Source organism: Abramis brama, assembly GCF_963993115.1.
Source record: "Abramis brama genome assembly, chromosome: 12".
Lineage (NCBI taxonomy): Eukaryota > Metazoa > Chordata > Actinopteri > Cypriniformes > Leuciscidae > Abramis > Abramis brama.
In genome coordinates, this window is record NC_139974.1 from 37,843,013 (window position 1) to 37,855,788 (window position 12,776).

General features: G+C 36.0%; 1 protein-coding gene across 1 annotated transcript in view; it reads left to right on the top strand.

Annotated features, from left to right (window-relative positions):
- Positions 1–12,532, top strand: part of sdc3 (syndecan 3) — a 31,936-nt gene extending 19,404 nt beyond the window's left edge. Inside the window, exons 2-5 of the mRNA XM_084130337.1 lie at positions 4,775–4,868; positions 7,282–7,958; positions 9,904–10,120; positions 11,950–12,532. Of these exons, the coding sequence (XP_083986463.1) occupies positions 4,775–4,868; positions 7,282–7,958; positions 9,904–10,120; positions 11,950–12,116 (1,155 nt within the window). The 3' untranslated portion in view covers positions 12,117–12,532. The remainder of the gene's footprint in view (positions 1–4,774; positions 4,869–7,281; positions 7,959–9,903; positions 10,121–11,949) is intronic.
- Positions 12,533–12,776: the final 244 nt, after the last annotated feature.

Consider the following 12,776-nt stretch of genomic DNA (forward strand, 5'->3'; position numbering starts at 1 on the left):
AGCCATGAACATAATACCATGTCGTGTCATGATCTCATGACATAAAATGCGCACGTCTATGTTGGAAAGTATGATTCTGTAGTGTCGTCAGTGGCGGTAGATGCTATTAAATACTTGACACCGGACCAGATTTCCACAATGTTTCTCATCCACTTCTGTACTCAAGTCAGGTATGCAGTTACTGAGCAACAACTCTCCATAATAGTTCAGAATTGCTCCAATTGCACTTTCAGCTTCTGCTGTTCCAGGAATCCGGCCATTGCCCATGTTCCCTCACTTCTATGTACCTTATCCCTCTTTTTATTTGTGCTGCAAAATTGAGATTGTCCCCAAAGATATGGGAAATGAGGATCTCCGGGTACATACAGAAGTTCAAACACACACACACACACACACAGAGAACAGCAGGGGATTCTGGGATAGGGGGAGGATTGTTCATAATCACAAAGACGGGCCACACACACTCGCCCTTACATACACACCCACATATGCACAAAGGCTGGCCATTCCCTAGCCCTTGGCTGCATTTTTCAGCGCCTTTGAAAAGTTTCTTAGAAACACAAGAGAAGTTATGATCTGCAGGAAGCCCCATCTGCCTGCGAAGAGAAAGAGTTCATTCACCCACACACACACACACACACACACACACACACACCATCCGTGAAACTTCACAGATACTGCGCACTTGAACCACTCGATCTGCACTTTTGAGTTTATTACGAGTCCACGTGAAAGCGGTCATGTTACGCACATGCTGGCGCGAGTTTACCCTGTTTTACCCTGTTGTCCCCGACAGCAGTGATTCCGGGTGTTTGTAGACTGGCTGTCGTGTGGGAAGAACGGTCATGACTCGGATAATATGCCGTGAAAGTGTTTCCATGGCAACTTCTCAGCAGAAAGCTTTCTAGACACTTTGCCAACATCACGCTCGGAAAACCCAACCCAGAACTGCCTTAACTGCTCATCTCTGATTATTGAAAAAAATTACATTTCTCTTGTAACATGGAAGCCAATGTTTTATGTCGGAGTTTACGTAAAAAATTACTCTTACAGGGAACATGAGTCAATTTTTTTTTTTTTTTTTTTTTTTTTTTTTGTATGGTATTATTATGAACAAAAAATTTCACATTTAAAATTTTGGGAATTGAGATATATATATAGATTTATACATGTATAGACATATATATACACACACACACACATTTTATATTTAACTTTTTGAAAATTTGGTTATGTTCCCTGCTTTGTTGATTAAACCAGGGTCACATTTTGTCACGGCATCATAAATGCTAAATACTCGTATGCAACGGAGGAGCTCTTATACTGACACACAGGCGTCTTACCCATATGGGCATCCGACATGGTCCTAATCCTGTGGGATTATGGGATCACTTGCTGGTTGGATTAAGGATTGTCCCTCAGAAACAGCTGTCCACTTCATACATGTATAACACACATTTCAAGAGACAAAGTTTAAACTTGAGGGTCAGATGTTTTATAGGCGGAGGTGCTGTAATGTGTAATTGTGAGTGTGTAAGTGGCATATGTAGATGTGCATTCATTCACATATGTGTGTTTAACTCTTATAATGAGGTCGTTACCTAGTAACCAACTCACCTCTTAACTTTATTTACACACTGATCTCTCTCTCTCTCACACACACACACACACACACACACACACACACACACACACACACACACACACACACACTAATGGCTGCCACAGTTAATTTTGAAAAGTGGAATTTACTGACTTCCATTTGGTTCTATTCTTTAATAGTCTCTAGTTACACCTTTATATTTAAAACCTTTTTTGAAGTGATTAGATATTGCAAACAGATACAGACATGTTACATTTCTGTTAACTAAAGTATTTTTTTTTTATTTGAATATAATGTTTCCAATACATAGCTTAAAAAACACACATTCACATATGTATATGTGTGTATATATATGTGTATGTGTATATATATATATATATATATATATATATATATATATATATATATATATATATATATATATATATATATATATATATATATATATGTGTATATATGTATGTATGTATATATGTATATGTGTGTGTGTGTGTGTGTGTGTGTGGTTGTGTGTGTGTGTGTGTGTGTGTGTGTGTGTGTGTGTGGTTGTGTGTGTGTGTGTGTGTGTTAGTGTGTATACATCTTTTTTTTTTTTGAATAATTCAATTATAATTATTAAAAACATTTATTTATAAAAATTATAGTTCATAATTTAATTATTTGTTAATGCTGCAAAAGAGGGCTAATGTTCATTTGGACAAATTGGACACCATTTTTTTTTTTTTTTTTTTATGTACCCATTGCCTCACACATAAGCATTATAATGCAAATTCTAATAATCAAAATTAATAACAATGATTACAATATCAAAGGAAACTGATAATTCATAATCATGCAGGCCTACTGTGGTTTCTTTGTCATTCTGTGCTGCCAGACAGATGATGTTATATTTACATTTGACTCTAAAAAGCTTTTACCCACACCCACTCTCTATCTCTCTACACACACACACACACACACACACACTGTTTGTGAAAGAACCCTAGCTGTGCGAGCCAGTTCTACCCCTTAATCATATCGTAGACCGAATTACACCACAAACCAACCCCACCATTACAGGGGAGGATACGCAGACGTTCACAAACACACAATCTTCCCAAGTATGCACACTGGCTGAATCTCGCTTCTCCAGCAGCAGATTTTGCAAGGATTTGGGAAGGAGATCCGGTGAGTGTTGTACAGGTTGGAGAGGAAATCGCATTAGACTTGATTGCATTTGGTGAATGGCCTGTGGTTAATCGCTGTTCAGCTTGAGGCACAGTTGGATCTGATTCCCTGGTGTTCACATGCACTTCGTGTTTAAAAAAAGATCAGCATGAATCCATAGCACCATTAGGAACTGTTTTAGCTGATAAAATGGCTAGAATAGTAATTGGAATCGCTTCAGTTTGCTGGTGCACTAGAGCTGCTGATATAGCTGGTGATTTTGCTCGGAAAATAACATTATGCATCATGAATATCGTGATGATTTAAATGTCTGTTTTTATCTGCCATTAAATACCTTGTTTATGAACTATAAATCAAAAAAATTATTTTATTTGAAACACTATTCAGGGAATTAATGACTTAATTTAATTTCAAGCATGTTCTTTGCTTCAACATGTTCGTGGAAATCTGTGGCAGAGTTTACATATTTTAGTAAAAAATAAACATTGAACAAAAAATTTACATTTGTAATGTTAAAAATGAATTCTGTTTATAAAAAATACTGTTCTTTTGAACTTTCTATTCAATAAAGAATCCACAGTTAACACTAAAATATTTTTCATATTTTTCAAAATTGAAAAAAAATGTTTTGCATCAAATCTGCATATTAGAGTGATTTCTGAAGGATCATGTGACAGTGAAAACTGGAGTAATGATGCTGAAAATTCAGCTTTGATCACAGGAAAAAATTACATTTTAAAATATATTCAGATGGAAAACAGTTATCTTAAATTGTAATACTATTTTGTGATATTACTGTTTTTTTACTGTACCAGTATTGTTACGTGACTGCAGCCCTTGGTGAGAATAAGACACTTCTAACAACATTACATATTATATAATATTTATATGTATGTATATTTTTTTAATTTGTATCTCTGAGTGCAGAGTGAGTGACATATGCTTACACATATACAGACGTTATGTGCGTATGTAATTAAGCCAGATACAGAACTGGGCGCAATCATAACTGTGTGTCTGTTTGTGTGTGATGCACTTAAGCTTCGGTGCATGCTGATGACTGGGAGCAGTTTTGAGCCTGTGTGTGTGTGTGTTTATGGTGGGTTATAGGGAGGCCATGAGCTCGGTTTATGGGTTTAAGTATTTATGGGGTGTTTCCGGGATGGAGATCGACCAATCATGAGAGTGGGGGGAAGGAAAGAGACCACAAGAGCAAAGAATGATACAGACAAGGAGTGTAGAGCTTTTACACGCCTCCATTGTAATCTTGAGTTTTCTTCACGTCACAATATTCCTCATTTAAATAATTCATATGCAGAATAAAGGGGCGGGGCCTTGTTGAGTTAGTTAGTAGTGTGTTGAAACTGGTGGTTATGGTAAGGGGCGGGGCATTTCCCAAACACACTCGAAGCGCTTGACCAATCACAACACACTGGTCCAGCCGACCAATCAGAGCACAGTGTGCTTTTCAGAAGGAGGGGCTTCATAGAGACAGGAACTAAACAGAGCGTTACTGACAGACTGGGAAGAGAGGAGCTGCAACAATGGAGAATATGGGAAAAATAATGTGTTTTGAACATTGAAGCATAAAAATCTATTCAAAATCATTGGCAGGTGACATGTTTCTTGCCAAAAACAGCCTCTAAAACAGCCTTTTTTTAATGGAACTGTTTGCATTGTAATATAATGGATATATAATGGAGTTTAAGCATTCTATCACAGCATTATTATGACCACAGTTCTCTCGTTTATCTGAGGACAGTCTAGAGCTCTTTTTCTGCTGGATTTTCATCCCTATTTAAGAAATTGGGTTAAATGCAAGTGTTGCCCCTAGCAACGGGCCTCTCGATGAAACGGCTCCCCACACAAGACCCCCTCACACTTACACATGAACAAACACGCACACACACACATACTGTGAATCTGATATTGGTTTTGAAATAGAATCATTCCACTTCCTGTGACGTCACAAGCATTTCTGACTTGATTTTTCTCTGTTTTAAGGCCCAGCGTGGCAGATCTCGACCGAGCGACGGGGAGGGCTCTGGAGATGAGTTATACGATGATGAAGACTTCTTCTCTGGATCCGGCTCTGGCTGTGAGTGTAATGTGTGTGTGTGTGTGTGTTGTGTTTGTGACGTGTGAATCACTCATTACGAGGTCACAGCTGCCTTGTTTATAAGTCCATCCCGGACTTCCAATCCCCTCACCAGCTGGTATAATTCTCACAACTCAACGCCTTCATCTTCTCTCTCTCTCTCTCTCTCTCTCTCTCTCTCTCTCTCTCTCTCTCTCTCTCTCTCTCTCTCTCTCTCTCTCTCTCTCTCTCTCTTTCACATTCCTCCCACAACTTCATACAGTTATTTTAGCCTCTGTTTAACTGAAGCCCACAGACCGTACATAAAAAGCACTTCTTCATGAGTGTGAGTGTGTGTGTGGTCCTGGTAAACCCTACATCATGGGGACAAAATGTCCCTACAAGGATGGCAATATCCGAAATCCTTGTTTATTTTTTTTGGTCCCCATGAGGAAAACTGCGTATAAATCATACTAAGTGATGTTTTTTGAAAATGTAAATATGCAGAAAGTTTTGTGTGATGGGTAGGTTTAGGGTAGAGAATATAAGGGGAGAGAATATACAGTTTGTACAGTATAAAAATCGATATGTCTATAGAAAGTCCCCATAAAACACGAAAACACAGCGTGTGCGTATGTGTGTGTGTGTGTGATCATCTGATCCTCAGTAATCAGATTACTGTAAATAAGATCAGTTAATCAGCAGGAATCTGGGTGTGGACAGCCAATATCCGCTAGTGTTTGGGTGTTTCTTCTGTGCACTTTGTGCCCTGTGGATGCTTAGAAAATAAACACTCTTCAAACACACTTTTCACACTTTTTTTTATTTATTTGACCACTAACTTTATTTAACAGCAAACAGCATATATTTATATAAATATATCACATGGAGACTTGAAAATCATGAACATTACCACCACAATGTAATTTCAGTTTTTATGTATTTGATAAAATTCTGTGGTGGAAATGACATTTTAAACAATTTTGGACTAGTGTTGTTTTAGTGTAATTTATAGTTTTGATTAATATTTTGAATTGTTTTTTTTATTTATATATATATATATATATATATATATATATATATATATATATATATATATATAATATAATATATATATATATATATATATATATATATATATATATATATATATATTTTTTTTTTTTTTTTTTTTCATTTTCATTTCAATTTGAGTTAAAGTTTTTGTTTGTTGTTGTTTTTTTAAAATTTTTATTAGTTTTTTAATGTCTATATAGTTTTATTAATTTTTTATTTCAGTTTTAGTTATTTCGTATGGAAGCTTGTTTCCGCCATGAAATAAAACAATAATTGTGACTTTTTATCTCATAATTTTGATTTTTTTTCTCACAATTGCGGGATATAAAAGCACAATTCTAAGAAAAATAGTCATAATTGCGAGATGTAAAATAGAATTAGAATTGTGAGATAAAAAGTCCCAATTACCTTTTTTTATTCAGTGGAGGAAAAGAGCTTCCATCATTTTGGTGCATCAAAATAAACTTTTAATAATAAACTAATAATTATTTTTTTTTTTTTATGGTTTTAGTTTAATTTAACTATAATAAGATACAATAACAACATAAAATATAAAACATAACTGGTTTGGACTAAAATGGAGTAAATTGCTATTTTTCATTGCTACCATTTTATGTCTACTAAATACAGATTTATTTATTTTTACTTTTCTTGCATAATTTGTCAATAACAGAAAAAAAAATCAATACATTATGTAAAATCCTTTACACTAACATTACTATCAGTGGCAAAACTGGTTGTGTTGGAAATTACATCTCAACTTATAATAATAATAATTTATGTAAAAAAATATAATAATATAAAAATTACATCTTCACACAATAAATATTGATGTGGTTTTTTGATTATTTTACTCTGTTTAGATTATAGTTTTAAAAATGGATTTTCATAATTTGAGATAAAACATCAAGGTCAAGGGTAAACTGTAAAATCTACATATAAAAAGCATTTGAAAGTAACGATGAAATAAACGATGAAGGCAATGTGGCCTTCATTTAATAGAAAGAAAAAAATCTTTTATCCATTGAAATCAGTTTGCTTTAATAAAAATCAACCCGTGGGACATAAAAGTGCCTGTAGTTAAAAACCACCATCTGTGTGTGTGTGTGCTTTGAGGAGAGTCTGTGTGTTGAAGTGCTGTTTGCTTTGTTCTCTGTATCTAGTGTGTGTGCTTGTGTATTTCTTACCAAGGTTATTGATATTTTATTCATGTGTTGCCATGGGGATGTTCACATTCCTGTGCTGACCAATCTAAAGGTAGCTTTGAAGCCTTGCAGACGCTTGCGCTAGGTATCATATGACACATTAACACGGTCTAAAATGGCTGAGAGTATTGATCTCCTTCGGTGTTTTCATAGCTCTTTCTCTTCTCTTTCAGTTCCAGATATAGACGTTCGTCCGAGTGCAGCAAGTGTGGCTTTCACTACAAAGGAGCCCCTCCCACTTTCCACCACACAGGCCACAGGCCCCGCCCCCTCGGCCCCTCCCGCCGCCGAGCCCAGCCGCCCACCTGCACCTGAGCTGGAGCGAGAGAGCGGCCTGGGACAAGATGTAGACACGGGCAGCAAAGTGGAGATGGAGACCGAGAAAAAGTGGGAGATTGAGGAGGAGGATATAGAATCCGTGACGGAAATAACGTTGGACCAAGAGAGGTCGAAGGCTACGGTTGCACCGCGGCTGACTGACGTTCCTGAGGTGTTCGTGGACTTATCCACCACTCTGGGTGAGACTACAGAGGCCACTAGTGACCAGGAGGAAGAGGACGACCTGTTCATTACCACAGAAACCATGATGTTTGAGCCATCCATCACACCAGAGACCACAACTGATGACATCACAACCACTGAGGTTATGTCCACCACCGTTTCGTCCACCACTGCTAAACCGACCAGAGCCCGTCCTGCACCGACCACGCCAAGCTCCGCCCCCGTACGACCCCGGCAACCACAGACCACGCCAAGCCCCGCCCCCGAACGACCCCGGCAACCCCAGACCACCCAGAGTAGAGCCGCCCCGACTGAGAGCAGCACTCGCTCGCTCATGAGCTCCACACAGGTGGGATATGTGGATACATTGAAACTCTAAATAGACAAGTTAGTTTGTTTGTTTGTTTGTTTGTTTGTTTAAGTTAGTAAGTTAGTTTGTTTGTAAGTTAGTTAGTTAGTAAGTTAGTTTGTTTGTAAGTTAATTAGTTGGTTGGTTAGTTAGTTAGTTAGTTAGTTAGTTGGTAAGTTATGTAGTTAGTTGGTTAGTTAGTTAGTAAGTTGGTAAGTTAGTTAGTTAGTTAGTTAGTTAGTTAGTTGGTTGGTAAGTTATTTAGTTAGTTGGTTAGTTGGTAAGTTAGTTAGTTAGTTAGTTAGTTAGTTAGTTAGTTAGTTAGTTAGTTGGTAAGTTATGTAGTTAGTTAGTTAGTTAGTTAGTTAGTTAGTTAGTTATGTAGTTGGTTAGTTAGTGATGCACCAATATGAAAATCCTAGCCAATACAGATAGACCAGTAAATATTTTCAATAAATGGCAGATATTAACTAATAGTAAGTTAGTAAGTTAGTTAGTTAGTAAGTTATTTAGTTAGTTGGTTAGTTGGTAAGTTAGTTAGTTAGTTAGTTAGTTAGTTAGTTAGTTAGTTAGTTAATTAGTTGGTTAATTAGTTAGTTGGTTAGTTGGTAAGTTAGTTAGTTAGTTAGTTAGTTAGTTAGTTAGTTGGTAAGTTGGTAAGTTAGTTGGTAAGTTAGTTAGTTAGTTAGTTAGTTAGTTGGTAAGTTGGTAAGTTAGTTGGTTAGTTAGTTAGTTAGTTAGTTAGTTAGTTAGTTAGTTAGTTAGTGATGCACCAATATGAAAATCCTAGCCAATACAGATAGACCAGTAAATATTTTCAATAAATGGCAGATATTAAAATTGTATATTACCTATATGTCTTCAAATAAATACATAAATAAAACAAATATATTCCAATTCCATGTAAGGATGCACCAATACAAATGTTCTAGACAGTAATTAATTTCAATAAATGGTAGAAATTAAAATTGTATATTATTTATATGTCTTAAATAAATAAAAAATATAATATTCTGTGTAAGGCTGCACCGATATGAAAAATTTGGGAATACAGATATGCCACTAATTAGTTTAAAAAAATTGACAGGTATTAAAATGTTATATTATTGTACGTCTTTAAATAAATTCATAAATAAATAACAAATAAATAATATTCATTCATCAATATATGATGCGCCAATATGTAAATTCCAGCCAATAGAAGTAAGCCCGTAATTATTTTCATTAAATGGTAGATATTAACATTTTATAACATTCTACGTCTTAAATTAAACATAAAATACTAAAAATTAAAATGATTCATTTTAAATGCTTTAAGTGAATTTAGGCATCACAACATTATAAAGTACAGATTTAAAATTTTATATTTATTTTGAGATTTGCTAAATATTACATTTAACAGTATTAATGAATTATTAATGTTTTTAAAGATTGTTAGATGATGGCAAACTCGATGTAAAAATAGTGGAAATGCACAGTTAAATATCCAATGTCGGCAGATATAGATTAATAAGAAAAAATCATATTGCCCAATCACTGATATGGTTCTGATATGGTGCTGTTTACATTAATACTTTTGCTCTGTAAGCATGCTCTTATTCACATTGGGCCCCAAAAACTCTTTGGACATTTAAGAAAAGAAAAAAAAGATTTTTTTTATTATTATTTGTGCATATGAATGTCATCTGAGAATGAATGTGCATGTGTGGATATTGCATTAAAATCACACTTTCATCAGATGATTTAGACAATTTTGCTAGTTCTACTCTCACAAACCAGATTTATAATGCATTCAAAACCAAGCACTTTTACAGGACGGTCGGTCAGCAGTTTTTGCTCTGCTTCCCTGCAAATGTTCTTTTCAGCTACACATGATCTATTGTGCAATTGTGAAAGGTTATGATCATTTTTTTTCTTTTCTTTTTTTCTCGTCTTCCTCATTTAGACACAAACAACAGATGAAACTGTAAATAATGAAGTTCCAGGACCAGGTCCAAGTGGAGATTTTGAGATTGAAGTTGTCCAAGGCAACGAGGTCGGTCGAGGAAGAGGAGCAGGAGCAGGAGAACCGGATCTGAGCGGGAACACAGTAGATGCTGCCGGAAGCTCTGCTGCTCAACTTCCACAGAAGAACATCCTCGAGAGGAAGGAGGTCTTGATAGGTGAGAGATGAGACCTTCCACAACCCACTTCAGTCTATCCTACCTTTTTTGACTTCTGTCTGTCGACCTGTCTGTCTTTTTGTCTCGTATATATCTTTCATTTTCTATTTTTCTGTACGTATTTTTTGTCCGTCTCCCTGTAGCTTATAAGATTATCGGCGATGCATATAAATAGATCACACTGAACTGTAGACCCCACAGCGGAAACACTTTATTGGCATTATTATAAAGCCGAAAACACGCAAAAGTTTGGGGTTTAGTAAGATTCCTTTAGTGTTTTTGAGAGATGTCTCTTATGTTAACCAAAGCTGCATTATTTATTTGATCAAAAATACAGTAAATTGTGAAATTAAGTAATAATTGTGAAACTATTTGAAAATGTAATTTATTCCTGTGATCAAAGCTGAATTTTCAGCATCATTACTCCAGTCTTCAGTGTCACATGATCCTTCAGAAATCATTCTAATATGATGATTTGCTGCTCAAGAAACATTTCCGATTATTATAAATTTTGAAAACAGTTGTGCTGCTTCATATTTTTGTGGAAACCGTGATAAATTTTTTCAGGATTCTTTGATAAATACAAAGTTCAAATGAAATTTTATTTGAAATAGAAATCTTTTATATTACTATAAATGTCTTTACTATACTGTTACTTTTAAATCATGTAATGCATACTTGCTGAATAAAGTATTAATTTTTCTTTCTTTTTTTCCCTTCTTTTCTTTTTTAAATCTGACTGACCCCAAACTTTTGAACGGTAATGTAAATATTATGTTCAAGGTTCAAGCATGAAATAGCATTGCACAAAAGCACATTATAAGAACACATAAAAGTCATTATATATTAGCTAAATAAATAGTATTTAGTTGTTTAAAGGAACAGTTCACCCAAAAATTATTTATATTTATTTACTTAATTTTTGGTGTACTATCCCTTTAAGAACAGCTCTCAATCAAGAGTCTCTCTCTGTGGAGAACACGTTCTTCTGCTCTTTGTCTTTCTTCCTTGTTCACATTCACCTTCTCCTCTGTTTGTTTAGCTGCGTCTCTCTCTCTCTCTCCTCTCGTTTCTCTTCGTCACCTGATATGCTGTCTCTCTCTCCTCAGCCATTCTGATTGGAGGACTGTTTGCCTTTGTATTTGCAGACTTCCTGGTCATAGGTAAAGACGTAGGAGTCGCAGGCTAGTTTGGATTTAGCTCATACATCGTATTTTACGCTCTCGCAGTTAAGCTTTAGTTTTAGAGAGATTTAAAACTCTCCCTGCCTTGATTAAATGTGTTTTGTGTTTGTTTTGTCTGTGTCTCTATTTCTCGCTCTTTCCGATGGTTTGGTTTTAATCGCACAATGTGTTTGGTTCAAAACCATTAATGAAACTGATGCCGATTGTCTCTTTCAGAGTTCATTTATAGTCGTGCTCATTAATGGCATTGAATCCCTTAAAACCTCAGACTGATTTTCAAAACCAACATAATAAGGAAGGGATCAATGTCATGATGTTTTAGAAAGAAGTCTCTTCTGCTCACCAAGGCTGCATATATTTAATCAAAAACACTGTAGAAACTGTAATATTGTGAAATATTATTACAATTATATTTGAAATGTAATTTATGCACAGCTGAATTTTCAGCATCATTTCTCCAGTCTTCAGTGCTTGATTTCAAAAGTGATTTAAATTCCTTCTGTTTATCTCTTATTTGCCATTGACGCAGAGATGACACTTGCACATTTATGGATGGTGGGAGAGAATGTGATTGTTGCTGAAGTGTTCATAATGATGTGAGTTTGAAATGCTGTAAGTAATCAGTGTCTCTTGTTCTTCCTGCAGCGGTGATCGTCGGAGGTGTGGTCGGAGCGCTCTTCGCTGCGTTCCTTGTAATGTTACTCGTCTACCGGATGAAAAAGAAAGATGAAGGCAGCTACACATTGGAGGAGCCTAAACAAGCCACCGTCACCTACCAGAAACCGGACAAGCAGGAAGAATTCTACGCCTAACATCCATATGTTCACCTTCCTGCATTTCTCCAACCTCGTCCCGTCTCTACCTGCCCCCCCCCCCTTTCTTTTCATCTCGTCCCTTTTCCTTTGATCCCTTTCTTCCCTCGTTTCCCAATGAGAGTGCCTCTCATTCCACGGACTCTGAACTTTCTTTTCCAAAAAAAAAAAAAAAACCTGAAAAACATCAATGTAGAAAAAAATGCAATTGGTTGTGGGAGGGGCTTGTGCTAGGGGTGGGGTCAGCGAGGGAGGGGCTTGTGCTAGGGGCGGGGTCAGCGAGGGCGGGGCTTGAGTCTTCACATACACAGAGAAGAAAAAAACTTTTTTAAGAACATGTTATTATTGATATGTTTAGGATTGTTGTTCTATGGAATTATGAGACCAGAATCTTTTTTTTTTTTTTTTTTTGTAAAGACACTCCGTTTCAGATGTTTCCTGCACAATATTACTCTCTGACTGAAAACATGGGAGCAAAAAATAAAAAAAAGAATAAACAGCATGAACAAAAATGAGGGAGAGGAAAAATAACACAGTTGGGGGTCATGGAGGGATTGTGCAAGTCAGGCGAGAGGGAGAAAAAGGAACAGATATAAGAGTTGCGTGGCAGAAGTGGAGTCTGTACTCGAAATGCTCTTCTGTCACCAAGGTCAGTGATCC